Source organism: Martes martes, assembly GCF_963455335.1.
Source record: "Martes martes genome assembly, chromosome: 2".
NCBI classification, from domain to species: domain Eukaryota; kingdom Metazoa; phylum Chordata; class Mammalia; order Carnivora; family Mustelidae; genus Martes; species Martes martes.
Window position 1 is genome coordinate 200,356,697 of NC_137889.1, and position 25,404 is coordinate 200,382,100.

A 25,404-nucleotide genomic window follows, 5' to 3' on the forward strand; every position below is an offset into this window, starting at 1 on the left:
GAAGCAGGCTTCCTGTGGAGCAGAGAGCCTGATGTGGGGCTCGATCCCAGGACCCTGAAATCATGACCTGAGCCAAAGGCAGAGGCTTTAACCCACTGAGCCACCCAGGCGCCCCCCACCATGTGTTTTTAAAAAGTAGTTTCCGTTTGTCACCTGAGCTTTCCACATTAATAACCTCTTCCTTTCACAACATTTGAAGGAAAAGTACAGACAGGTTTGCTAACCGTTAGTGGTCTGTTTTACAATTACTTTGATTTTTCATTTTGAAATAAATGGAAGACAGTACGTTCTGAAAGCAAAGAAGCACATGACAGTGGGAATGACCACAGAAAGAAGCTGTGGCATTTTCTCTTCTAACCTCCTTTTTGAGTTCCATGAAGAGTAGTACCAGCTCCAGAGGGTTTTGTGGGGTGTTATCTTTTGTCTAAACAAACACTGTAGGAAAGATGCTTTCTCTCCAGAGGAACATGATGGAGAACACTCAGGAGACCAGCCTGTCCCCGAGGCCTCTGTCTGAACTCGCTGCCAGAGCACCGGCCAGGGCTGACGCGCAGAGCCAGGCTCGTCGGCCCCCAGCACGAGCAGACACGCGGCTTTGCTGAGACACAGTCTGGTGGCACGAAGGGACCACTGCGGCTGGCGTGTTCTCCTGAGAACAGATAGAAGCCCTCCTCCGTCGCAGTTCGCACCGGACGGTGGAGGGATCTGGGCTGTGAGGCAGGCTCCCCGTGCTGTCCTGTCCTGGCGACGGGGCTGGCCGATGGGCAGAGGAGGAGGCCGGGTCCGAGGGCCGTGGACCAAGCCCACAGCCAGGGTGGTATTTAACAACAGGGTCATGCTTAGTAAAGTTGAATTAAAAAGGGAGAGAAGATAAGGCAAAGCAAACCCAGCTGGAAACAAACAAACAAAAGTGCCCAGAAGGCCGGTTAGACTGCTTTCCAAGAGTCGCTGTCACTGTAGAGCTGGGCGTGCTGGGCAGCATCTGAAAATGGTATTTGCAAAAAGGTTTGTTGATAGAAGCAGAGGGAAAAGTTCAGGCTCTTAACTATATCAATCACAAATCTGATAATTTCAGAAAAGATTTTCAAGCACCTGCCACCGAGGACGATTTTAGATCTAAATTGCTTGATTCATCTATCTGCTCTGATCAAGAAACTGTGAAACTCTGCCATTGTGTGTGTGTGATGGTCACTGAGTGCTAAGCACGGACAGGAGGCAGCCAGTGAGAACAACGAGGAAGTCCTCGAGTCTGACCCACACATTTCCCTGCCACCGGTGTTTCCCGCAGTCTGTGACTTGCTGGGCGAGCCCAAGCAGGAGGGTAGGAGTGGGTGCGGAATAGGGGAAGAGTAGGTTTTTCTATCCACACGTCTTCTCATGGGGATCGGTCAGGAATTTTAATTTGGCTCTTGGAATAAAAGAAGCAGCAAAGGAAGGCGGATGTGACCAAGAAAACCTTGGGAAAGACCCCCTCATTCTCTGGCTAGGAAGGCTTTCTCACCGAGTCTGACCTCCTTCCCCCCGAGCTGGTTGGGGAGCATGACCCGGGTACTGGATGTCAGTAGCATCTACTGAAAGCTGTGTACCTACCACGGAGTGGAAGACGGTTACTCCTAAAAAAGGAATTTAAAAAAATGGGCTGTGTGGACAGTGCTGGGGAAGGTTGGAAGAATGACTGACGTTGGGGTTTGGGGTTTGTGCTTGAGGGCGTCCCTGGCTCTCAGCGCTGGGCTTGCTGCCACAGTTGGCAAACTCCGCCTTCTTCTGGTCTGCGTAGCCCCTGCTGGGAACGTGAGCCTTGTCTTTGGCGCTAGGTCTTGTTCTGACATGAAGAAGTAATGTGCTAGAAGCCGGCGTTTCAAAAGACATCGTTGGTGTGATTTTGAACATTTTAAAAGTAGTTGAAACTGGTTTTGCTTTGGTGAACATGTTGGTTCTCCACTCCTAGCAGTCACTAGAAGAAAAGAGAGGGTGTTACTCGGGGAGAGGGGGCTTTTCCGCTGTTCTAGCTAACACAGGCTCGGCTCTTACACCGTAGGAACATGAAAAAATCGAGCTCCTGAAGGAGCTGGGAGAGGGCGAAAAGGAGTGGTTGGTTATTCAAAGAGTAGGCTTCTTTGTTATCGCTGTTTGTCATAGAGTAACACTTCCTTCTACTCTGTAAAAAAAGGGGAAAAAAACCACGAGGTAGCACAGAAGAGGAAATTACAAGTACGCTCTCAGTGCCGGATGGGAGGAAGTAAAAGTGTTCCCAGATGGAGCTCCGAGATGATCCGTGTCTTCCTAATGTTGCATCTGGGCAGAAAGTCTGATTCTCAGTCTCGTCTCTGTTTTTTAAGCGAAGCTTTACAGTTTTTGTTGTTTATTATGTTTCATTCATTTGTCGTATTTTTCTTCTATTGGAATCGTGTCAAAGTGGATGTGTTTGTTTCCCAGGTGAACATCATTCCAATCATTGCAAAAGCCGACACCATTGCCAAGAATGAGCTGCACAAATTCAAGAGTAAGATCATGAGTGAACTAGTCAGCAACGGAGTCCAGATATACCAGTTCCCCACGGATGAGGAGACGGTGGCAGAGATCAACGCGACAATGAGCGTAAGTCCTCGGCTGCGGAAGGGCTCCCCGTAATTTCCTGAAAGCTTTTCTCGGTGGCAGCGCTGTAGAGTGACTAGAACCCTGGGCTGGGGATCTGATCCTTCAGTGTGGCCCAGCCTGGCACCGTGGCGAGGCCCTTAGCCGCCCTGCTCCCCAGGGTGCCCGTCCGTCAGAGGGGGAAGCGAGGCAAGCCCATCTCCAGTGTCCTTCCCACTCCGGCAGTGGGATTCCTACAGCAGATCCCATGGGAAGGGACTGCCCGCCCAGCACCACCTCACGCAGAGCAGCTTAGAGGACGTAGATCTCTGCTCGTTTCTGGCATCGCTGGCAGAAATATGTCCACCCGCCTCTTTTCGGTTTCTGTGATGGGTTCCCGCCTTCCTCTCCTCTCTGTTTCTCCTCCCCTTTCCTCGTCATTGGCTTAACTGGCAGTTGAGGTATGAGTTCTTCACCTCACAGGCAGGATGGTCGGGAGAGAAATGACTAAAGAAAGCTTCAGCAGTTCTCAAGTGTGTCTGCAACATGGTGTCTCATGGTGAGCCTCCGTGCTGCCCGCCGATAGCCGAGTCTTTCCCGCTGCCTCTTTTGTATCTCACAGCCATGGCTCTTCTCGGGGCCACATTTTTTTTTTTTTTTTCTTTTAGGACTGCGTAACTTCTGTAGAAGTCACGTTCTTTGCACATAGTAAATGCCCAATGATGGTTTTTGGAATTCTTAAAATTGTAGGTTAGATTCAGTAAAATGTAATTAGAAGCTATTAAATCAGTTGCCTTTCCTTAGATACATGTTTAAAAATGATTCAAAAGTATGCTAGTGGCAGCAGAAGTCAGTCTAGATCTTTAAATTGTGGTAGGTTGAATTATGTTCTACTTCCTTAGATCTGGTCATGAAAAGTGTCTAATGAAGTCATTATTAAATGCACTAAGGACACTTTTTTACAATTAACAGCCTTATAATGAGATATAATTGATATACTATACAATTTACCCATTTAAAGCATACAATTCAGTGGTTTTTAGTATTTTCAGAGTTGTATAACCATCGCCACCATCAATTTAGAACATTTTCATCACCCAAAGAAGAAATTGTGTACCTTTTAGCCATTAGCCCTCTAGCCATCCCAGCCCTAGGCAACCACACTTTGCTTTTTTATCTCTTATATTTGCCTGTGCTAGACCTTCCTGTGAAGGGGACGCGTACTGCAGTCCACCTGGAGAATTAGATGACTTGGTCAAAGCTAGAGCAGCCCTGAGACTTCAGCCCTGGCCTCGCATCTGTGTCGTTTGCCGTCATAATTTAGGAGAACAGGGTTATGCCACAAATCTCCTTGTTTCGTCAGTTCAGCTCACGGACTTTTCTGTCTACCGCTGTTACCGTTCAGGGAGGAATTTCTTCCTTAAGTTACTACCAACGTGACTAGGACTTTGGAAGCCAGTGCAGCTCCTCCCCTCCCCGGGGTGCTGTGTGGATTTCAAATGTAGGAGCTCCTGAAAGCAGAGAGAGCCCGGCCCCACTGTGCTCCAGTCTGGTCGCCCTCTGAGTTTAAGACCCACGGTGGTGGCCATGCTCCTGGGGTCGGGAGAGTGAAGGCTCTGGAACTCCTGGACACCGGCGGTGCTTCCCGGGGAGATGGCCTGAGGGGCTGTGAAAGGAAGGTCATCCTAAGGGAGCGTGACTGTCCCTATTCGGAAGACGGAGCTGAAGCGAGCAGGGGAAGGGCAGGGAGGGGTTGGCCATCGGGACCGCGTTGTGGCAAGCACAGGGCGCAGGAGCCCGTTGCCGACCCGGTGGACCGCAGAGGCCGTGTCCACGCACTCGGCTGAGCTGTGGCAGAGCAGTCCCTGAGCGGGACGGAAGCGGGCAGCGTGGCGGTGTCCCGGGTCCAGAGCCCCGCGGTCGTGGGCGCCTGGAGCTGCGGAATGATCGCGGCCCCCGATGTTTCTGACATCTGTGGAGCGTTTGCCGCGGCGGCCGCTAGTCCTGTGGGCGGGAGCTGGTCCCGCTGCCTCGCGCGGGGACGAGGCTGCAGCCCGGCCCGTCTGGGGCCCCCGCGGCCGCGGAACCACGAGCTGGCGGTACCGTCGTGGGAAGTTGGCGCCGCGTTAGCCCGGGGCCCCTCTGCTGCGGGGCGGCGGCCTGGGAGGTCAGTGCGGGAGTCGGGGCATAGCGGAGGGAGTGTCATCTCATGTTCTCTGTGCCCCCCCATCCTTTTAAGTCATTTCGGACGGTCGTGCCCCTCAATTTGTGTTAAATTTCTCGGAAAGAAAATAGCCGTGAATCTTGGCTCTTTCTCTGTGTATCCGACTAACCGAGATGGTGGTCCCCGATGAACCTTGTTCTTCAACAAGAAAGTGTCGTTTTAGGCTCTCCGTTGCAGTGTGCCCCGCGGGCCCAGTCAGTAGAGCAGGCTGCTCCGGATCTCGAGGTCATGGGTTCGCGCCCCACACTTAGGTTCTCCTTTGCAAACAGGTGTTGATGAAATCCCACAAGATGGGCGGGAAACACGTTTCTTTGGTGGTTGCTTTTGTCGCTCAGGGTGAGCGGAGAAAGCAGTTTTCTTGGGTTGTTACCCCAAAATGTTGGCCAGAAGGGCCCTGTTGGCCCCGCAGCTCCAGGGAGCATGTCACAGTTCCAGACTCAGTCTGAGAATGTGCTTCCTTCCTGCAGAGCGCGGGATGAAGCAGCGAGTAAAATGTCTTGAGCATCAGTGAAATACCACCTGGGCAGCCGGGCTCAGGGTTGTGCCCTCCGTGGGAGAGGACTGGGCTGGGGAACGTTCTTGTCTTTCTCAGCTCGTCTGCAGTAGAAGAGCGGCGGCTCAAGGAGCTCGAGATAATCGGTCTCCGGACAGCCGTGTCAAACGCTCTTACTCTGACACGCTCGCAGGAAGGAGGTGGGTTTACTGACCCCTCACCCTGCCAGCGCCCAGGATAGCCAGAGCCACCACATGAGTCACATGAGTCAACGTGGAGCAGTCTGGTGTCTTGAACGCCACCTCTGCTTGAGGGGAGTCTGGGCTGCAAGTCTTGGGCCACTAATTTGGGCTAAAACGTATTTCTGACGTGGATTTTGTGCAGTGGCCGTCGAAAGCCGTGCCTTTCAGTAGAAATACGAGTCACACAAGTAATTTAACAGTTTCTAGTCGTCACATTTAAAAAGGTAAAAGTGGGGGCGGGGTGCCTGGGTGGCTCAGTCTGTTAAGCATTGGATTCTTGGTTTCCGCTCAGGTCACAATCTCAGGGTCACAAGATCGAGACCCGTGTCCACCTCTGTGCCCCGTGTTGAGTCTGCTTGGAATGCTTTCCCCCTTCCTCTCCTTCCCTCTCTGCTCATGTGCCCGCGCTCGCTCTCTCGCTCTCTCTCTCTTTCAAAATAAATAAATAAAATCTTTAAAAAAAAAATGTGGCAGAAGTAGCATTATAAAAAAAAGTAAAAGGAAATGTAAAAGTAAAAGGAAATTAATTTAATTTTAATTTAATTTAAAAGCTTAACTGACTATATTCAAAATATTATCATTTCAACTTACAATCAATACAAAAATTAATGAGATACTTTCACAGTAAGTCTTTGACATCCAATGTATATTTTATAACTACAGCATATCCCAATTTGGATGAATACTCAAGTTGCTCCTAATGTACTTCAACGTTTTTCAATATGAAATAAGTACCAAGAAGATAATTTTCATCCGTGTGGCGTCCACATTGAGTAGGCTGGTTCTTTTTTTAGAAGAGTTGAATTTGAAGCAAAAAAAAAAAAAAGAAAAGAAGTGCAGTCCCCAAACAACAGAATTTTATTTAATGGAAAAATATTTTATCTTCCATTTTCAATTAAATGTAAATTAATTAAAAGTCCATAAAACTCGTGTCTTAACCCCCCAAGCCCCCTTTCAGGTGCTCCGTGGCCACACATGTTCGTGGCTGTGGTCCGGCACGGCCACTCCTGCAGCTTGCCGTGGTGCAGAGACTCCTCCGGCCGCCCTCGAAGCGGCTCCTGTCGCCTGTTCCGTATCTGGTCGTGGGGGGGGTGCGCAGCCAGCCCCACCGACCTAGGGCCCCGCCCCTCTCCCCCCCCCCCCCCCCCCCGCCTCGGCTCCTGTCGCCTGTTCCGTATCTGGTCGTGGGGGGGGCGCGCAGCCAGCCCCACCGACCTAGGGCCTCGCCCCTCTCCTGACTCCGGGGCGGCCTGCGGCAGGGGCGGAGCCGGAGGAGGTGACTGATGTGCTCGTGTCCCTTCCCAGGTCCATCTCCCATTCGCGGTGGTCGGCAGCACCGAGGAGGTGAAGATCGGCAACAAGATGGCCAAGGCCAGGCAGTACCCCTGGGGTGTGGTGCAGGGTAGGTGCACGCTGCGGGGAAGGGGGTCTTCCTGTCCCCATCCTCCCCTCCCTGCCGTGTTTGCGGGGGTGCTCGGCCGCAGGCGGGAGGGAGGGGGCGGCAGGGCTGTACACATGGCGGTTGTCGAGCGAGGAAGCAAGACGTGGCGGCCAGGTGGGTGGACAGTGGGGAGAAGTGAGCGCAGAGGCCTCGCGCCACTGAGGCGGCCCCTCCAGAGCGTGGGCTTGTGCGGCTGAGTCATTGTACGTCCCTGACGGGAGAGAGTCCCCCCCGGCACGTCCACCTTCTTTCCTCCCAGTTCCAGCAGCCAAGTGTAAGTGAGCTGCTGACGGTTTCTTGTAAGTGGGAGGATACTTGCTCCTCTGTTATCTCTGGAAAACTTGTCTCCCAGTGAGATGTTATCCGACTGCATGTTGGAGACCTTTGAGGCTGTCGGACCTGTGCTTGGCTCTGTGGGACATGACCACAGTCTCTGACCTAAAGAAGCCTCCCGTAGCTCGCTTTGGGGGGCAAGGACTGTGTTAGCTGCCCTTGTGCCTTTGGGACGAAGAGGCCCAGCGCTAGAGGTCACGTAGGATCACCACAGAAGGTTCCTTCACTGGTTTAAGCTCTATCAGTCCTCCTTTTTTTTGTTGTTCTGAATAAAGGCAATAAATCTGAGAAGTGAGAAGAGATTACACCTTGGGGGTCCCTAGGAAAATGACAATTTTTATGAGTCTTACCTGTTTTCTCTACAATAAAACTGTTTGCCTAGTGTTGATAAAAATTAAACAAAGTGGTATGTAAAAACTGCCTTGTATTCCTCCTGGGGGCCCGGAGGGGTGGAAATGACCTGGCTGTGCAGCCAGGTGTTGGGGTGTTTGAATGTAGACGCTGCTACCTCTCAGGTCAGCGTGCCTAGCTCAGCCCTGCTTCTGCGTCTGCAAGGCGAGAGTCGCGACACCTGCTGGGCAGAATTATCCTGAAGGGTAAAGACCATATCGGTAAGGTCCCTCCCGCAGTGCCCTGCCCCGAGCAGACCCTCGGCGGTCACTGTGGTCACCAGTATTACGGCCCATGTCGTTAGCCGTCTTGTCCTCATTGCAGGTGTGAGGCGAATCCCGTAGAGGGTCTGCAGGTGCCTTGAGACCAGAGGGTTCAGGAGCCATGGTGGTAAATCTCTGGAAAGTGTCACTTCGGATTTTCAGGGATGTCATTGCTCACAGCCACCCCCACTTTGCCATGTCTTGCAGTTGAGAACGAAAACCACTGTGATTTCGTGAAACTTCGGGAGATGCTGATCCGCGTGAACATGGAGGACCTGCGAGAGCAGACTCACACCCGCCATTACGAACTGTACCGGCGCTGTAAGCTGGAGGAGATGGGGTTCAAGGACACGGACCCCGACAGCAAGCCTTTCAGGTACGAAGGCACCCAGCAACCCGCTGTCCGTCGCTTGAGTGGCGTCTTGGTGCATCGTGGAAATGCTTACTGGGTTAGGGCGCCTGGTGGCTCAGTTAGTTAAATGCCGATGCTTGGTTCCGGCTCAGGTCATGATCTCGGGGTTGCGAGGTGGAGCCCCGAGCTCCGCGTCGGGCTCCGTGCTCAGTGGGAGGTCCGCTTCAGGTTCTCCCCCTCTGTCCTTGCCCCTGCATGGACGCGCGCGCACCCCCCCCCCCAACACACGTTCGCTCGCTTGAGCTCTCAAATAAATAAGCTTAAAAAAAAAAAAAGATACCGGTGACAGAGGGACCTGGTGGGGACACGTTAGTAGTGTAACAGCCAGGCACTGTGATCCGCACTTCACTGGCGTTGTCTCAGCTGACGCATGCAGTCGGTGTCATTATCCTCCCCGTTTTACGGGTCGGCACGTTAAGGCGCTGATGTAAACCAGCTGCCCAGGGCGCTGTGAGTAGGAAGCGAGCCCCGGCTCTGAACCGCTCGCTCCCTCCCGGAGGACGGAGCCCGGCCCGGGCGCTCACAGAGCTGCGGCCGCTCACTCCAGCGTTCTGCGCTCGGGGCTGCGCTCGGGGCTGCCCGCGGGGTCTCCCTCCCCAGGGCTCTTCTGCTCTCAGTGGCTCAGTGTGGTGCCAGCCACTCAGGAGGAGGAAAGGGAGAAACTTCCAGAAGGCGTCTTGTGTATCTTCCCACATCATCAGTGGGCGGAGATGAAGGGAGGCACGGTGTGAAGGGGAGAATATCAGAATTAATGTGGAATTAGTGGCCCAGCAAAGGCCCCGTCCCCGTCAGGACCAGGTGGTGGGGCGGGCTGGCTGGGGTTGAGCACGTTGGCTGTGGAGTGGTGATGGCGGGGGCGGGGGGGGGCTCCCAGGCCAGATTTGCCACCTCTCAGCGCGGGAGGGGATTGCTTCGTCCGTCCTGGGCCTACATGACAACTTGGTGGAGATTTCAGGTGAGGTGATGGTGTGAAATGTGTCTGGGCATAGGTTGGGGGCGCAGTTCCTTGGAAAAGACTATTTTCTCCTCTGCTGTCTCTGTTTTGGCTTTTATAAAAATCCCTCCTGCAAGCCCACCAGGAGGCCGGGTTGCTGGGCGGTCCGGCCAGGCTTCTGCAAGGCCTGGCAGAGCTGGGTCCAGCCGACCGCTCTGGCCTCCCCGACCTCCGGGGCTCCGAGTGGTGGCAGGTGTCATCCAGGCCTTCTGACTCGCAGACGTGTGCTTTCCTCCCGCATCTTCCGCTCCCCATTTGCTTCCATTTCTTCTGGCCTAAGGTTTCCTTGTTTCGTTTTGTTTTTACATCTCACTATAATCTCACTACACGTATTTATTTTTTAGTTGAGGTGTAATTGACATACAATATTATTTTGGTTTCAGATGTACGACATAGCGATTAATTCTGTACAGTACTCAGTGCTCACCAGAAGTGTAGTCACCAAACAACATTACTACAGTATCATTGACTGTATCCCCTGTGGTGTACTTTCTGTCTCCGTGACTGATTTATTTTATAACTGGTACAAACCTGATCTGTCCCTATCTTCTTTTATTTATATCCGTCTTCCACTTTATTTCACCCATCACCTCTCCCCATCCCCCAACCGCCAGTTTGTTCTTTGTATTTAAGAGTCTGATTGGTTTTTGTTACTTTGTAAATTCATTTGCTTTTTTTTTTTTTTAAGATTTTTTTATTCATTTAGAGCAGGGGGAGGGGCAGAGGGAAAGGCAGAGAGAATCTCAAGCAGAGATTGAGATGGAACCCGATGGAGCCTGACTTGGAACCTGATCCCACAAGCTGGGATCATGACCTGACCTTAGCCAAAACCAAGAGTGGGACGCTTAACCGACTGAGCCACCCACGTGCCTCATTCATCTCCTCCGTTTTTTAGATTCCCCATATAAGTGAAATCGTATGGTGTTTGTCTTTCTCTGTCTTATTTCACTTAGTGTAATCCCTTCTGGGTCCATCCATCTTGTCAGAGACAGCAAGACCTAATTCTTTCTTTGTAGCTGGGTAATTCTCCACTGTGGGTATATGCCGTGTTTTCCCTGGCCACGCACTTACCGATGGATGCTTAGGTGGTTCCCTATCCTGGCTGTTGTAAATAAAGTTCAATAAACATGAACATTATAGATCTTCTCAAATTAATAGTTTTATTTTCTTTGGGTAAATACCCAGTAGAGGAATTGTTAGATTATATGGTATTTCTAATTTTTTGAGGAACCTCTATACTTTTCCAGAGTGGCTACCCTAGTTTACATTTCCACCAACAGCCCGTGAGGGTTCTCTTTTCTCCACATCACCACAAACACGTTATTTCTTGACTTTCTGATACTAGCTGTTCGAAAATGCGTGAAGTGTATCTCACTGTGGTTTTGGTTTACATTTCCCTGATGGTGAGTGCTGTCGAGCGTCTTTTCATGTGTCTGTTGGCCACCTGGGTGTCTTCTTTGGAAAAATGTCTGTTCTGATCCTCTGCCCGTTTTTCAATTGGATTTTTTTGGTGTTGAGGTGTGCGAGTTCTGTATATAGTTTGGATATTAGCCCCTTATCCGCTACTTCATTAGCAAATATCTTCTGCCATCCAGTATGTTGACTTTTAGTTCTGTTGGTGGTTTCCTTTGCTTTGCAAAAGCTCTTTGGTTTGATGTAGTCCCAGTAGTATTTATTTCCCTTGCCTGAGGAGACATGTCTAGAAAGAAAAACAAAGCTGGAGGTATCACAGTCCCAGATTTCAAGATACACTACAGAGCTGTGGTAACTAACACACTGGCATGATAAAAGACACATCGATCAGTGGGACAGGATAGAGATCCCAGAGCAACTCAGACTCATGTGGTCAGTTACTTTATGACAAAGGAGGCAGGAATATGCGATGGGAAAAGAGAGTCTCTTTAACAAATGGTGTTGGGGACACTGGACGGCCACATGCAGAAGAAGGAAACCGGACCACGCTCTTACACCACACACAGAAATAACTCAAAATGGATGAAAGGCCTAAATGTGAAACCCGAAACCATAAGCTCCTTGAAGAGACCACAGGCGGTTTCTCTCCCACGGGCCGTGGCAACATTCCGTAGCTGTGTCTCCTCAGGCAGGGGAAACAAAAGCAAAAATAAAGTATTAGGGGACTGAGGTTTCCGTTTTGATAATAAAATGGGGGAGTACATATTATAAATACACATCCAAACTTTCACTCTTTTCCCTGTATAAAAAAAGAAGTAGACAAAAGGAGACCTTCCCAACCGCTTGCCGTCACGTTCATTCCTGGGAACGCTGGACATGTTTCGTCCCAGAAACCCACTCGCTTACGCCCCGGGGGTCCATCCCGGTGCGAGCAGAGGCGGTCGGAGCATCAGAGCCGGCTTCGAGTCAACTGTGCGGCAGACAGGGAGGCGAAATCGACTGGGTTTTGTGTTCCCGGAGAACCACGGCTGTGAAAAGGGCTCGGACTTCCCCTCCGAGGCGCCTCCAGCTTCCCCGGTGCTCCGGTGCGCCTGGGACCGCACTGGAGGGGCGGGGGGTGCGGTGAGGGGACCGGCGGGAAAGATGCCGCGGTCCAGGAAAAGCACAAGCCGCGGCTGGGTTGAGTCGCTTCCCAAAATTGCATCTTCCGAGTGCTCATCCCTGGATGCCCTTAGATGTTTTTCCCGCGGGAATTTGGGGTGCGCCGAGAGGGGTGTGAGTGTGATTCTCGAAGCGGAGGATTTCTGTGGGTGCGCCATGGAGTCCGTCCCTCCCTTCGAGCACCCCGTGTCTCTCTTTGTCCTCCAAGCCCCTCTTGTGTTTTCGAAGCAGACAGTGACCTCTAAAGCCAGGGCTGGGAAGGGGCCGCCATCACCCGAGTACACTGTGCCGTGTGAGCCAGAGGCCGGAGCCGGGGGAGCCCAGTATCAGGCTGCGGGAAAGCTGGGGCAGGACCTCGGAGGCCGCAAAGCCGAGGCCGTCCCTGCTAGTGTCCTTGAACCTGCCGCCGTTCAGAGTTGTCTGGGGCAGAATCTCTGTGTCTGTCCACCTGTGGACCTCTGCGGATGGCAGCTTGCTGTCCCCTGTGCCCGTCTTTCCCACCTGCTGCCCTGCAGCCCTCAGCCCAGCCAGAGCAGCGCGCCTCCTCCGGACCCCGGTCTCCCTTCCCTGGACCGCAGCGGGGAGGGGAGCAGGACCGCAGGGGCGTCTCGACCCCTCTTGTTCCTGCTTCTTTTCTCCTGAGACACCATTGCCCTTTTCCCAGCAGTCCCTGTCCAGACTGCCCCGTCCTTGTCTCAGAACACCACCTTTTCCGCACTCTGTCAGGTCGTAGGAAGAGCTTCGTTCTCTCAAGAGATCTCTCGAGAGATCACAAAGTTTTCAGGTCCACGAGACCCATTTGTTTGAGGGGAACATGGAGACCTTGGTTCACCAGCTGTGCAGTGTAGTGGGTAGAGCTCCAGTGTGAGCTTCTCTGGTGTGGGACCCAGACAGATGACTACACGCTTGATCCGAGTTTCCTCATCTAGGAAACGGGAGGTGGGTAGCGATACCCGCCGTACCGGGTCATCGTGAGGATTGATGAATTCTCGTGTGTAAATGCTTCATGAACACTGGTGACGTGTCGTTCTCTGGCACGCCCTTCGCCAGGTCGTTCCTGGGGATTGGAACAGAGAGAGAATTATGCTGTGTGAATTACCGGAGGAAAGTCTGGGCTGAACTACCTGCGCTCAGTTCTGCTTTCCCTTGACTTCCGAGAGCGACACCCACCTCTGCTTAGGGCTGTTAAGAAAACAAGAAGAGGGGAGGGGTGCCCGGCTGGCTCAGTCCGAGGAGCACGTGGCTCTTAATCGCAGGGTTGTGAGTTCAAGCCTCACATTAGGTGTAGAGATTACTTACAAATAAAATCTTAACTACAAAAGTGAGAAGGTGAGAAGGTAGAATCTGTGGTTTCAGTCCGGCTTAAAACTTCATAAAAAAGTTGCTTATTACTCATTGAGAAAAGGGTGTTAATAACTACAGTTAAAAATGAAGTCGAAGAGCTAAAAATGGCCAGAGACGTCATCCCGGTGGGTATCTGTGAGTGGATGACACAGAGCCAGTTCCTTCCCAACTGGTTTTTACTGACCTGAAGCATTAGTGAGGGTTTCTGGTGTCTCGTTTATAACTCCACTGGCAGAGGCTTCTGGGGACCGTGACCCCGTGAATGTGAATGTGTGCTGGTTCGAAGTCATTCTCAGGATCTCACTGGAGCTGTGAGTCCTTGGAGGATGGGCCTACGATTTCCTGAGGGTTGCTCATCATCTCCAGGGTCCGTGTTTGAAGCCTGGTTCATGTCCTAGGACACAGTGATGGCATGAGTGGCCTTTGTCGAGCCCAGTTTCCTGTCCCAGCCCGGATGTCAAGGCTGTGGCTGAGTCTCCACGGCCGAGGCCCTCCGACTGGTCGCAGCGTTGCCTGATCGCCTTTTCCTAGGACACGGGCTTTCTGACTTGGGGTGGTAGCCTTCACTATAAAGTGTGTTCTCTGCAGCGTGACCTGGTCTGCAATTTTTTTTTAAATTTTTTAAAAAAATTTTATTTATTTATTTGACAGACAGAGATCACAAGTAGGCAGAGCAGCAGGCAGAGAGAAAGGAGGAAGCAGGCTCCCCGCTGAGCAGACAGCCTGATGTGGGACTCAATCCCAGGACCCTGGGATCACAACCTGAGCTGAAGGCAGAGGCTTTTACCCACTGAGCCACCCAGGCGCCCCCTCCGTCTGCAAATTTTGAAGTACATCCGCTTTTTTTTTTTTTTTTGAAGATTTTATTTATTTATTTGACAGAGATCACAAGTAGGCAGAGAGGCAGGCAGATAGGAAGGGAGAAGCAGGCTCCCTGCTGAGCAGAGAGCCCGACATGGGGCTCGATCCCAGGATCCTGATATCATGACCTGAGCCGAAGGCAGAGGCTTTAACCCACTGAGCCACCCAGGTGCCCCAGTACATCCGCTTTTACTGTTTGCTCTGCACTCTGGTATTTTCTGTTCTATTCTGTTAAACTTTCTCGTTGAGCATACTGGTTAAGGCCCTCGTTTGGGTCATGACCCCTAGTGTGAAATGTGTCTCCAGGAACAGGAGCATAAGTTAGGTTTTGGCTGGGACCGGATGCGGCAGAGTCATCGTGAGGGCTCTCATATCCTAGGTAGCATTACCTAAAGTGCATTCTTGCTGTGGGTTACTTTAAGAAGTTTCCACAATCGAACAGATTTGGGGAGCTCTAAGTAAATAAACAGGTTCTTGTACGTAAGGACTTTGAGAGCATTTAAGACAAGCGGTGGTTGGTGGACGAGTTACATCAAGTCACCCGGAAGCATTTTAAAAATACAGATGATGTCGTGTTCGCCTGACATCCTGAATCACCCCCTCCAGGAGTGGGGTTAGGAAACGGTTCAGCAAAGTCCAACAAAACGGGCCCAGGCGATCCTGGCAGGCTCCGTGCTTGGGAGACGTGCGCGTTGTGATTCCCCCAACAGGAGACCTCACAGAGCATTTTCCCTGGACTCCGTTGCCTCGGGAACCCCTCTTCTGAAGATCCCCTGAAACCCCGTCATCTCTGAACACGTGTTGGGTAGCATTTCTGTAAAACGTGTTCCACTTCTCGTTAGGAAGAAGTGGGCGGTTATATTCATTATCGTAAAGTAAAAAAGTTTCCCGTAAAATTTTGTACCAGAGACAGGTCCTCTTCTGCCTTTGGCAACTCTGATCCAAGTAAAGGCGATAAAGAGTTCATTAGGCGCCAACAGGCAGAATCAAATTCATGAATTAGTTCTGAGAGTACATTTCCATATCTTAAATTTCAAGTGCAAATACTGCTACTGATATTAACCACGTCAACACTGGCCAAAGTTGTTTTTGTTTCCAAAGATAATACGGAAGCTAAATGTGCCTCTGGGAACTCATGAAGCACTTGATTGTTCATTAACAGTAGTGTTGACACTCTTGAGGGCAGGAGAACTTTTAAAAATTATTTGTTTATTTGGAGAAAGAGTGTGCGGAGCGAGAGGAAGAGAATCTGAAGCAGGCTCCGCGCCCAGTGCAGAGCCTGACCCGGGGCTCAGTGACCTGAGCCCAAGTCACGAGTCGGACACCCCACTGACTGAGCCACCCAGACGCCCCAGGAGAACTTAACTTTTAATCAAGCAATAAAAGTGTTGGTTAGAGAATTACAGGCAATCCCAATTCATACACACTCTGATTGTTTATCTACATGCATTCCTGCTGCCCCCACCTGAGCGTCCTTTTCCTCCTTGTGAAAGGACGAGTATGGACGCGGGAGGCTCTGCGTGGCGGCCTGGGTTGTCCATGGTGCTCGCCACGCAGAGTCAGTCCCTGGATGGACTCAGTCCGCAGGTGAGGGGGCTCATCGTGCAGTCCTGTGTTCCTGTAACAAGTCTGGTTGTGGGGGAGCGGCAGGGGCGGAGTGGAAATAGCCCCTCACCAGACTCTGTCTGTGCAGGTGTGGGGACGGGGGCGTGTTTCCTTAACTTGTGTTACCAAAAGCGGTTTGTCCGTCAGCATATTTGCTCTGACGTAGAGATAAAGCCGAGTCTGGCATTCAGTTCAAAACACTGGGCTGCAAGTTCTGTAGCTAGTCAGGAGGAGGGTGAGGCTTCAGATAAAAATAAAACTCCTGCCTGCTCGGTTTACAGTTGGTAATAGAACTTGAAAAGTAGCAGTTTCTGTAATATCTGTGGATAGACGGTTGTCTCTTTAGATGGGTCACGGAATCGTTTTCTGAACTGGGGACTGGAGCGGGGTGCGTGGGAGAAGGGTAGCGTTTGCCCCTGTTGGTGTGTCGAATGCCGTCCCCGCGTGGCCCCCGTGTCACCCGCATGATCCTGGCCGGAGGAGGTAAGTGCTGCCGTATCCGCCTCTTACAGACGACGTTGAGGCCTAGGGACGGTGCCCTTCCCCGGACCGGCCGCGGAGCTGCTGCGGCCGAGTCCAGACCCTGCTCGGGGGTCCCAGTGCCTGTGCGTGCTCCCTGCCACGCTATGCGGCCTTCATGCCCTAAAATTCTGCCTCTTGCTTGGTGCCTGCCTTGTTGGCCGATCTGGGAGCTACGGGCCAGCCCAGCCCAAGCATCGCCTGTGCGAAGACACTCGGGGGAAGCGTGGCCAGAGAGTCCTCCGTGGAGAGCGGGTCATCCGTGGAGAGCGGGATCGCGCCACTGACTCGGCGCCGGTCCTCCGCGCTGCGTGACTGAAAAGAGGATGGAGTGTGCCACGTTATGTGTCCTTTAATACAGGAGGTGGCAGCCGCATCTGTTTTTTTTTTAAAGATTGTATTTATTTATTTGACAGACAGAGATCATAAGCAGGCAGAGAGGCAGGCAGAGAGAGGGGGGGAAGCAGGCTCCCTGCTGAGCAGAGAGCCCAGTGTGGGGCTCGATCCCAGGACCCTGAGGCCATGACCTGAGCCGAAGGCAGAGGCTTTAACCCACTGAGCCACCCAGGTGCCCCAGCCTCATCTGTTTTTTTGGGAAGCGACGAGTAGGAATTATATGAGCTGAAATTCCCTGTTCCACTTCACAACACTGTCCTTGGTTTGTGGCTCTGAACAGTCTTCAGGAGACCTACGAAGCGAAAAGGAACGAATTTCTGGGCGAACTTCAGAAGAAAGAAGAGGAGATGAGGCAGATGTTCGTGATGAGAGTGAAGGAAAAGGAGGCGGAACTGAAAGAGGCAGAGAAAGAGGTAAGCCGCCCGTCTCCCTCGGGGCAGGGGCAGGTCACTGAGGTGTGTGAGGGACACGTCCACTGTGCAGAACTCCGTGCGCTCCTGCGTGCTCTCCAGCAGACGGACGTGGCGAGGAACTGCCGGTCAGGTATTCTCAGCCCCATTTTCCAGATGATAAAACCGAGGCCTGGAGGTTAGATGATCTCTGCAGTCACATAACCTAGTACGTAGCGGAGCTAAAACTAGAACTAGACCTTAGGTGAGGTCCCGTGTTCTCTGTAGCTCTGTATTTCCTCAGTTTTAAGTCTCGCAACGTGGGAGTTGGGATTCTGGGACCATTATTACAGTCTGTCGGCAACTCGGTGAGCCAAGCCCCGGAGGGGTCCCGGGGCGCCCCCTGGTGGGTGACGGTCTCCACGGGCCATAGCTGTGGGCCTCCTCCTGGGCGGGCTCACCCTCGCTGCTCCAGGTCCTGGAGACCCCGTGTCACTGCCTGTGACCAGGCCCCGGTAACCGCCTCCTGGAAGCTCGCACGGATTTCCGCTGTGGCGCGCGTCCCACCGAGACGGGGGCGGGGCGGGGGGAGATGATGATCTCCCTGTCTCTGGTGGCAGGTCAGGAGTATCTCGTGCTTATACATTTCCACGTTGTCTGCACGGTTTCCTCATCGTTCCCTTTAACGTAATCTTTCAAGACGACTGAAATTCAGTGGCTGTTCGAGTCGCTAAGCCCTCGGTCTAGTTTTGCTGCCGAGAAAAGTTGGTCCTTGCTTGTTGTTGGCTATAGGTACAAAGCGGAAGCCGGATAGAAATCCACAATTACCTAGTAAGAGCTTTTTTCTTACTTCTTTCTGTCCTTCCTCCCTCCCTTCCTCCTCGCTTTTGTTTCTGCCTCGTGATAATTTTCTAAATTCGATTTGTGAAGAAATTTGCCAGAAACCGCCCGGCAGATTCTTAGTGTTCCAGCAGCCTGTAGTCTCTGCATCACGGTGTGTGTCTGTAAGTAAGTGTATATTACATGCTTTGAAAAAGGACCAGAAATCCACAACTCCTCTTACCACTTGGGTAAAGTGCTAGTTCGGAGCGTGGATAGTTTTTTTCTTCTTTATGCTTCTTGCAATGACCATGTATTTTATGATCAGTATGAATGAACAGGATTCCCTTCAGTGTGCCGGTGTCCAAGTCTGAAGGGCGCGTCGTCCCTCGCAGGTGCAGCAACACGGAGCATCTGTTTTTGAACAGATGCACGTGGCCTTCGGCAGTGCCCGTCACTGCCCTCACCCGGCTTGCCCTCCTCTTTTCCTCTCCAGCTCCATGAGAAGTTTGACCTCCTGAAGCGGACACACCAGGAAGAGAAGAAGAAGGTGGAAGACAAGAAGAAGGAGCTGGAGGAGGAGGTGAGCAACTTCCAGAAGAAGAAGGCGGCCGCTCAGCTCCTGCAGTCGCAGGCGCAGCAGTCGGGGGCCCAGCAAACCAAGAAAGACAAGGATAAGAAAAAGTAAGCGGGCGTCCCCCCACGCTTCGGGGCCCTCCTAACGATTTATTCCTCTTGCATGTTTCCACTTTTCCCATTTGCAGACTGGAAACTGGTCTGTTACCAGAAAGATAAAAGCAAGTCTGTTCTCTACAGTGCAGGGAAGAGGATACAGGTTTCTAAAGTGTTCGGAAAGGGTACACAAATGTAATTTATAAAACCGGACCGCTCGGCCAAGCGGTCAGGGCTGGAGGAACCTGCTGTCCCCAGCGGCGGCTTCTGCACCAACACTAGGACCGGAGAAGACCATCCGTCTCTCTTCAGTGCTCCCTGGAGACAATCCTCGTGACTCTTGACCGAGGGCGTCCGGAATGGATGGTGGTTAAGATCGTTCTCCTCTGTGTGGCGAGGCTTGATACGCCAGTCACGGAAAGTCTTGTTCCCAAAGGGGAAGACTGGGACAGACTGCCAGGGGCCACCTCGTCTTCCCCTCAGTGCGAGCTGGGACCCATACCCCTTCCCGTTCAGACGCCCCCCGCCCCCCACCCTCAAAGCACACGAAAGAGTATGAGATACGGCCTTGGTTCCACGTGCGCACGGGTCAGGTTCTGCTCTTTGGGTCGCAGCGGCAGGAGCGGCCGCCTGGGCCCCGGGGGAGGTGCGGGCCGGCCTCGGTGTCACCATCGGAAGTTTCGCGTCAGCCCGCGCGAGCGCAGGGCGGTTCTGGCACCATCGCGGCCGGCTTGGCGGCGGGCGCAGGGGCAGGACGAACCTTCTAGGTTGGCCAGCCCAGGGCGCCGCCCTCCCCCTCCCGTCTGCTGAGCGTGTGGGGCTCTCGGGGCAGCGACGGGGCAGCCCCGGACGGGTGTCTCGACCCTCGGGGGCCAGGTTCTAGGGGAAGCGCTGACGGGCGAGCGCGAGGAGAGCTGCTGGGCGCGGGGCAGGCAGAGGCCGCAGCGGGTCCGCGCGGCGGGTGGGCCCGGCCGCAGGGGTGCGCGCAGCGGGGTCTCCCGCTCCCCGGAGCACGCGCGCCCCGACAGGTGTCATCACACGTCACGATGCCCTCGCACCGCGGCGCACGGAGGGTTTTAAATTCCACCCTACAGACTCGGACTTCCCAAACTCTGAGCCAGCAGGAAACGTGTGAAGAAGGCGAGGAAGGGAGCGCGTCCTCTGGGCCACGGAAAGTAGTGGGGGAAGCGTGCTGCGAGTTTGATGGGGTCGCTCCGGACCCGAGTGATCGAGGACTCCGAGGGCTGAAACCTGAGTCAGGCCGGATTCGGTCTGAGCCGAACAGCTGCCCGCACCGTAACCCCGTTCCGGAAAGTTCCGTGCTGTGCGTGTCGGGAGAGCCGCGGCCACTCGCTGGGACGGCCCCGTGCAGGGGCCCCGGGACTCCCGGCCCTTCCCGTGCAGACGGACGGGAAGTCACGGGCGTCGTCCCCTTGCTGACCCGAACTCACCCAGGATAAAGATGTGTGTGCGAGTGTGCATGTGTCTGAGTGTGTGTCAGTGTGTGAGTGTGTGAGTAGGTGCACGCACGTGTGGGTCCACGTCCGTAGGTATGGATGAAACAGCTGCTGACTCCCCGCTTAGGAAACCCAAAGTCAAGTTTTTCTTACCCTGAAGCACTAGTGTGCATAAAGGTACACGTCTTAGAACTACAGATCTTTTTAAAAGACCAGCAACGTTCGGAGGAGATGCCCCGCGCCCTGGACGTGCCTTGAAGCCACACGAGCCACTCGAGCTGCTCCGCACTGTGCCTCCGAGGGACAACAGTCCGTGTAGGGACAGACTTCCCTGGGGAGGGAGGTTTCTCCTTGCCCTTTCGATCATTTGAGGTTATTTTCATCCCAACCTCAGGCCTTAGTGATGTATAATGCCTTTCAAGTTCACACAAAATATGTGTAAATTCTATTTTAGCCTTATTTATACATTCTCTTGTATTAGTACTAGAATTAGACTTCATTCGGTGCACAGCAGTGACCAGATTTCGTACCTGACAATGGCACATACTTTTTGGGTAGGTTCTTAACCTTTTCTACAACTTCCCCATCTGAACGCCGAAGGCAGCTGCCAGTCGGAGGCCTGGGTGTGGAGGTGAAAGGACCCCCCCCCCGCCCCTTAGGGCCCAGGGGCAGTTTGGACTGGAGAGGACACAGGAAGACGGTCACCGGAGCGGCACTTGGGAGATGAATGGGAGACTGCGTGTTCTCACGTGGCCGGAGGTGATGCCTGGTCACCCTGCGTGCCCCTTCAGAGCTGGCTTTGTTGCGGGGAGAAAATTGGTTCTGGAAAGAGATGCTCATTTATTCACTCGCTGTGCTTCCACCTTGAAAAGTAACTTCGTGTTTCTAATAGTTTCAAATTCTGTTTTGCTCTTCTGGGGATGCGCCCCCTTTTTAACGTACGTAAGGTTTCATACTTCTTGGCCTGTGGTGGCACGAGAGCCCACATTTCCTAAGGTGACAGGCAGAGTAGAGCCGACCCGGGGCACCTCCCGCCCTCCCCAGCCGGCGCTGCCCGGGGTGAGGCCCTTGGCGGACCGCATTCCTCCTTTTGGAAAACTCGGCACCACTGCTGTTGCCGGGAGGCCTGGGTGGTGACGTTTCATCCACCCGGAAAGAAGGTTTTAAAATCCATCATTTGCAAACGGTGGCTGGCCTCCGAGGACGGCAGGTACGCAGTGTCCACTCCTCCGTTGCGCAGAAAGTTTTATTTTCCCTCCTTGCTAAGGAACGAGGTTGCACGTTTCGGACGCGCCTGCAGGGAGGCCCGCGGCTCTCGGGGACGGTGTCGCGCTCTGCCCCCAGCGCTGCGGCCACCGCCACTGAGTGCCGGTCCTGCTTCCCCTTCCCGAGCGCATGCGTGGCCCGTCCCCGTCCCCTGCACTCCAGTCCCCGAGTCAGCGGCTCAGATTTATTCTGCTGCGGATTTATTCTCTGACTCCAGCCACCCAGACGCGGAACGATGCGCTTCTCTTTCAGCGCTGAGGGGAAGCCGAATTAGTAGATAACGTTCTGTGTTATTTGAGAAAAAGAAAACCTTCCATAAAACATGGAGTGGTTTCCAGAAGTCACTCCTAAACTCTCAGTTACATGCAAATGGAAACTAACCTTGTGTTCTTTAATTCAGTATTAAAATGTTGCTTTTGCTTGTCCTGTAGAATAGCTTCCTCCGATGCGTGGTTTTAATTTCTGTCAGTTCCATAATCATTGCATGAGCATTCACCATCACCGAATGCTGGTGCTGACGCTCCTAATTTTTCTTTCTTTTTAATTTATTATTATTTCTAACTTTTTTGTTTTGTTTTTTAACTTGCAGTGCAAGCTTCACATAAAGCCTGGCAAGCCAAGGACGGTCCCGCATTCACCTGCTTTTGCAGTAATATTGTATCTCTGCCATCTGTGTCCTTTTGTTTTATTTTGTTATTTTTTTTTTACCCTTCCCCAGACACCAGTAACTATTAACTCATTTTGCTGAATGTTGTTGGGTAGCGGAAAATGACAGAACAAGAGAATGACACCAAAAGCCGTGTGCCGCTGGACTTTGTTTCTGGAAAGTCAATGATTTGCCTTTTATGCCTGTTCCGAGCGCCGGGAAGCATGCCTGTTGCTCGTGTGCCGCTTGGGACCGGGGGCCGCTGGCTCCGTGTACGTCTGTCTGTCCGGAGAACTCGTCACCGCCTCAGCCGCTGAGCGCTCGTCCCGATGCCCGTGGCAGTTGGCTCTTCTCCATTCCTCATCCCCTGGTGGCAGGAGCCCGCGACCCGCTCTGCCCCTCCTCCGTCCCCGCCCCCGCCGAGGTGGCCTCCTGCGCAGGTGGGACGGAGGCCCCTGTCAGGACTGTCACACCTGCCCGGGATTCTCATTATTACGGTAACATTACGGGACCCGTGCTGGGGTCTCTTCAGACCATCCCCTCTTACGGCTTTAAACATGTGTCCAATCCCCCCCTCTCCAGTCCTGGCCAAGTTGGACCGCAATGAGAAAGCGCATTGTGTTCCCTTTTATCAGCACGACCTTGACCCTGTCCCGGTTGGGGATCCGCAGGGTCAGGTCGTGGAACGGGCCGGGCAGAAGCTGCGTCCGCCGGAGGACGGGCTCCCACGGCCTCCTGCGCTCGCAGCCATCGGCGCTCGCGGGGCCGGCTCGGGGCTCGGTGCGGGGCTCGGTGCGCGCTGCTCGGTGCGCGCTGCTGGGCGCGCTGCGCGTTCGTGGGCAGGAGAGAACTGCGGGGACGAGGCGGGAAGAGAGTCTGACCAGCCGCGTGTCCTCTGCAGCCCTACTTCTGGGGGCCTCGCCCGTTCCGGGGCGCAGAGGAAGAGGGGCTAGAGCGGCGGGGGTTTCAGGTCCGGCGGTCCTCGAGGGTCTCCTCCCCCTGCCCCCCGCGCTGCGGCGGCGCCCGTGGCCGTGGCCGCAAGGGTCAGGGCCGCCCGGGAAGGCCACGCAGACCCCAGACCACACTCGGAGGGAGGGGGCGTGTGTCCCCGCCTGTACCGCTCCTTCGGGGGCCTTGTCCCTCGTCCTCCCGGTCTGCCCCGCTGCTGACGCCCGCCTCCGGCCCGGGGGCTGCGGGTCCCCGCGGCCGCGGAAAGGGGACACACGCTGTGACCCACGGACCCACGCGCACCCTCTGTGGTCGTTGTCACAAGCCTCTGGTGACTTCCAGTAGTTTCGTTCCTTCTCTTCATCCTTAACCACACGCTCGGGGGAAGGAAGCGAGGGTCTCCCCGGACCCAGGTCCGCCCTTAGCCGCAGTCAGGGTTCGGTTCCGCTGCAGGCCGAGCCGGGCCGGGCTCGGAGCCTCGGGCTGGGACCGCGGTGGCGGCACGAAGGCCGGGGTGGGAGCCCCTGGCCTCGTGCTGTCGCCGTGCTTGTCGCGCGCCCCGGCCCCTGGGCACGTCCGCTCCGCCGAGCCTGACCGGGCCGTGGCCCCCCGAAGCCTGACCTCTGTGTCGTGTGCGCTCCGGCTGCTGCTTGTGTGAGCGTTTCTGTGCCTTCGAACAAAATCCGCTTCTCGGTTCGGAAAATGGTCCCCTTAAAATGACCATTTTTAATGCAGCGCTAAAGCCTTTTCTCGAAAGTGAGCCTCGCTGCGAAAGGCATCCGGTGGACTTTGATTCCAAGATTGTTGATGGATTGATTCCCCCCGTGAAAATGGTCACAACAAAATAAACCACATGGAGAGTCAGGGAATAAAAAGTCAAAAGAAAGTTCTAGAAGCTCGCTCTCCCCCTTTAAAACAAAAAGCCGTTGCTTCTGAACTCTCTCTGCCCCGCTCCCTGGCCCTGTTCGGTTGGTTGTTGCTGCCTTCTCTTCTTTCTGTGTCTGTGCCTTTTTTCACAGTAGTCCTTGGCTCTGCACGGAATAAATGATACCCTCAAATCTAATTGGATGTGCTTTCGCCTTTGCATGTAAGTACAGTACTAAGAAAACTTGGAGATGTTTCTGACTTTTTAAAATTAGAGAAACAAATGGGATAGATGGATCCCGCCCCCCTTCTGGAGGGAGGTAGGGAGGGAAGGTTAGAGTAGCCTTTGTTTATTAAGAAAAAAAGGAACACTAAATATATTTCGAATAGCCACATTTGTACCTTCCCCACAGTAAATACAAATCCAGCTTTTCCTTGATGCCAATGTGCACGTCAGAAATTACTATTCCAGGCTGCATTTTGCACTGCCTGTGGGCATCACTGGACATTACAGAGGGTCCTTGGTTCTGACTATGGAGTAAAACTAGAATAAGAAATTACCACCTTTGGAGAAAACCAAGAGGGAAATATTTTTTGTGTTAGGTTGCTTAATTTTTTGAAGATCTTGGTATAATGGTCTTTCCCTCTCGCTGACTGCTGGCAGTGAACACACCTTTTTTTTTTTTTTTTTTTTGGCCAGACAGCTCTAGCTGGCCTCTCCCCATATCTTCTGTTCAGCCACAATGACCATTGCTTTTGGATTTTAGGTCCGTGTAACGGTTGTATGTGCAGTAGAATGATGGAAAAGCATTTATGAGAATTTTCTGGCAGTTAGGGACTCTGTTTTCCCCGCTTAGGCTCCTCATTAATTGGTCAGAGTTTTGTCCAGAAAGGGCATCTCAACCAGGGGAACATTTAATGTCACACCGGGCACAGGTTCCTTACTGTCTTCCTTCTCTGCTTTGTAATCTCACCAGCAGTAACACTTATTCTCCGTATCTTGTGCACCTCAAACAGACGGACTGGGTTTCTTCACTTTCTGACATACCCATAAGTGTTGCACACACACACCGTTGAATCTGGGTTTCAGCCGTTCCCGACCCGTGTCATACTGTGTCTCGTGTGGTCCTTCCAAACCCGTCCTTTCAGATCCCTCTGCTTTGCCATTTGCAAGTGTCTGAAATCGTCAAGTCTCAGCTTCCAGAAAGTCTTGGTTCCACTGACAGGATCCATATGTGATGACTCTTTAGTGGAAACTATGACCTACAAAGTCTAGATTGTATGTAGGTATGAAGGGAATTTTTTAAATAAATGAAAAGCTGTGAACAGCGTTAGAACTTTGTCTATTTCTTAATTTTAAAATATGCTGATATGCCTTAAACTGTAGTTGTAGATCACTGTCATTTTGCTGTTTGAGAATAACCAATGTGTTTCTAAAAGTGTTGTGTAATCTACTTTTGGTGTTAATGCAGAATTGTCATATGTGTAAGCTGCATGTTAGACACTTGTCTTTTTTAAAAACTAAAATAATTGTATTGATATGAAGTATACCATTTTTTAAGTACGAAAGTAGTCACGTAGCAACCATGCTCAGTAACTTGGTGTCTGTTAAGGTATAGGAGAGTGATGGGCAGGTAATCTGTGCATATATCACTAGTGCCAAGACACGAAGTGGGCG

The 25,404-nt window shown here is 52.9% G+C and overlaps 1 protein-coding gene across 3 annotated transcripts in view; it reads left to right on the forward strand.

Moving 5' to 3' along the window:
• The window catches only part of SEPTIN11 (septin 11), a 123,411-nt gene that overhangs the window by 97,238 nt on the left and 769 nt on the right, over positions 1 to 25,404 (forward strand). For 2 of the 3 annotated variants that reach the window (XM_080831147.1, XM_080831145.1), the window contains exons 5-10: positions 2,437 to 2,598; positions 6,839 to 6,935; positions 8,168 to 8,336; positions 16,946 to 17,078; positions 18,370 to 18,557; positions 21,858 to 25,398. In XM_080831147.1, the coding sequence (XP_080687273.1) occupies positions 2,437 to 2,598; positions 6,839 to 6,935; positions 8,168 to 8,336; positions 16,946 to 17,078; positions 18,370 to 18,557; positions 21,858 to 21,873 (765 nt within the window). In that variant the 3' untranslated portion in view covers positions 21,874 to 25,398. Of the gene's footprint in view, positions 1 to 2,436; positions 2,599 to 6,838; positions 6,936 to 8,167; positions 8,337 to 16,945; positions 17,079 to 18,369; positions 18,558 to 21,857; positions 25,399 to 25,404 lie in introns of those variants that run through there. The other variant, XM_080831146.1, reaches the window with a different exon arrangement.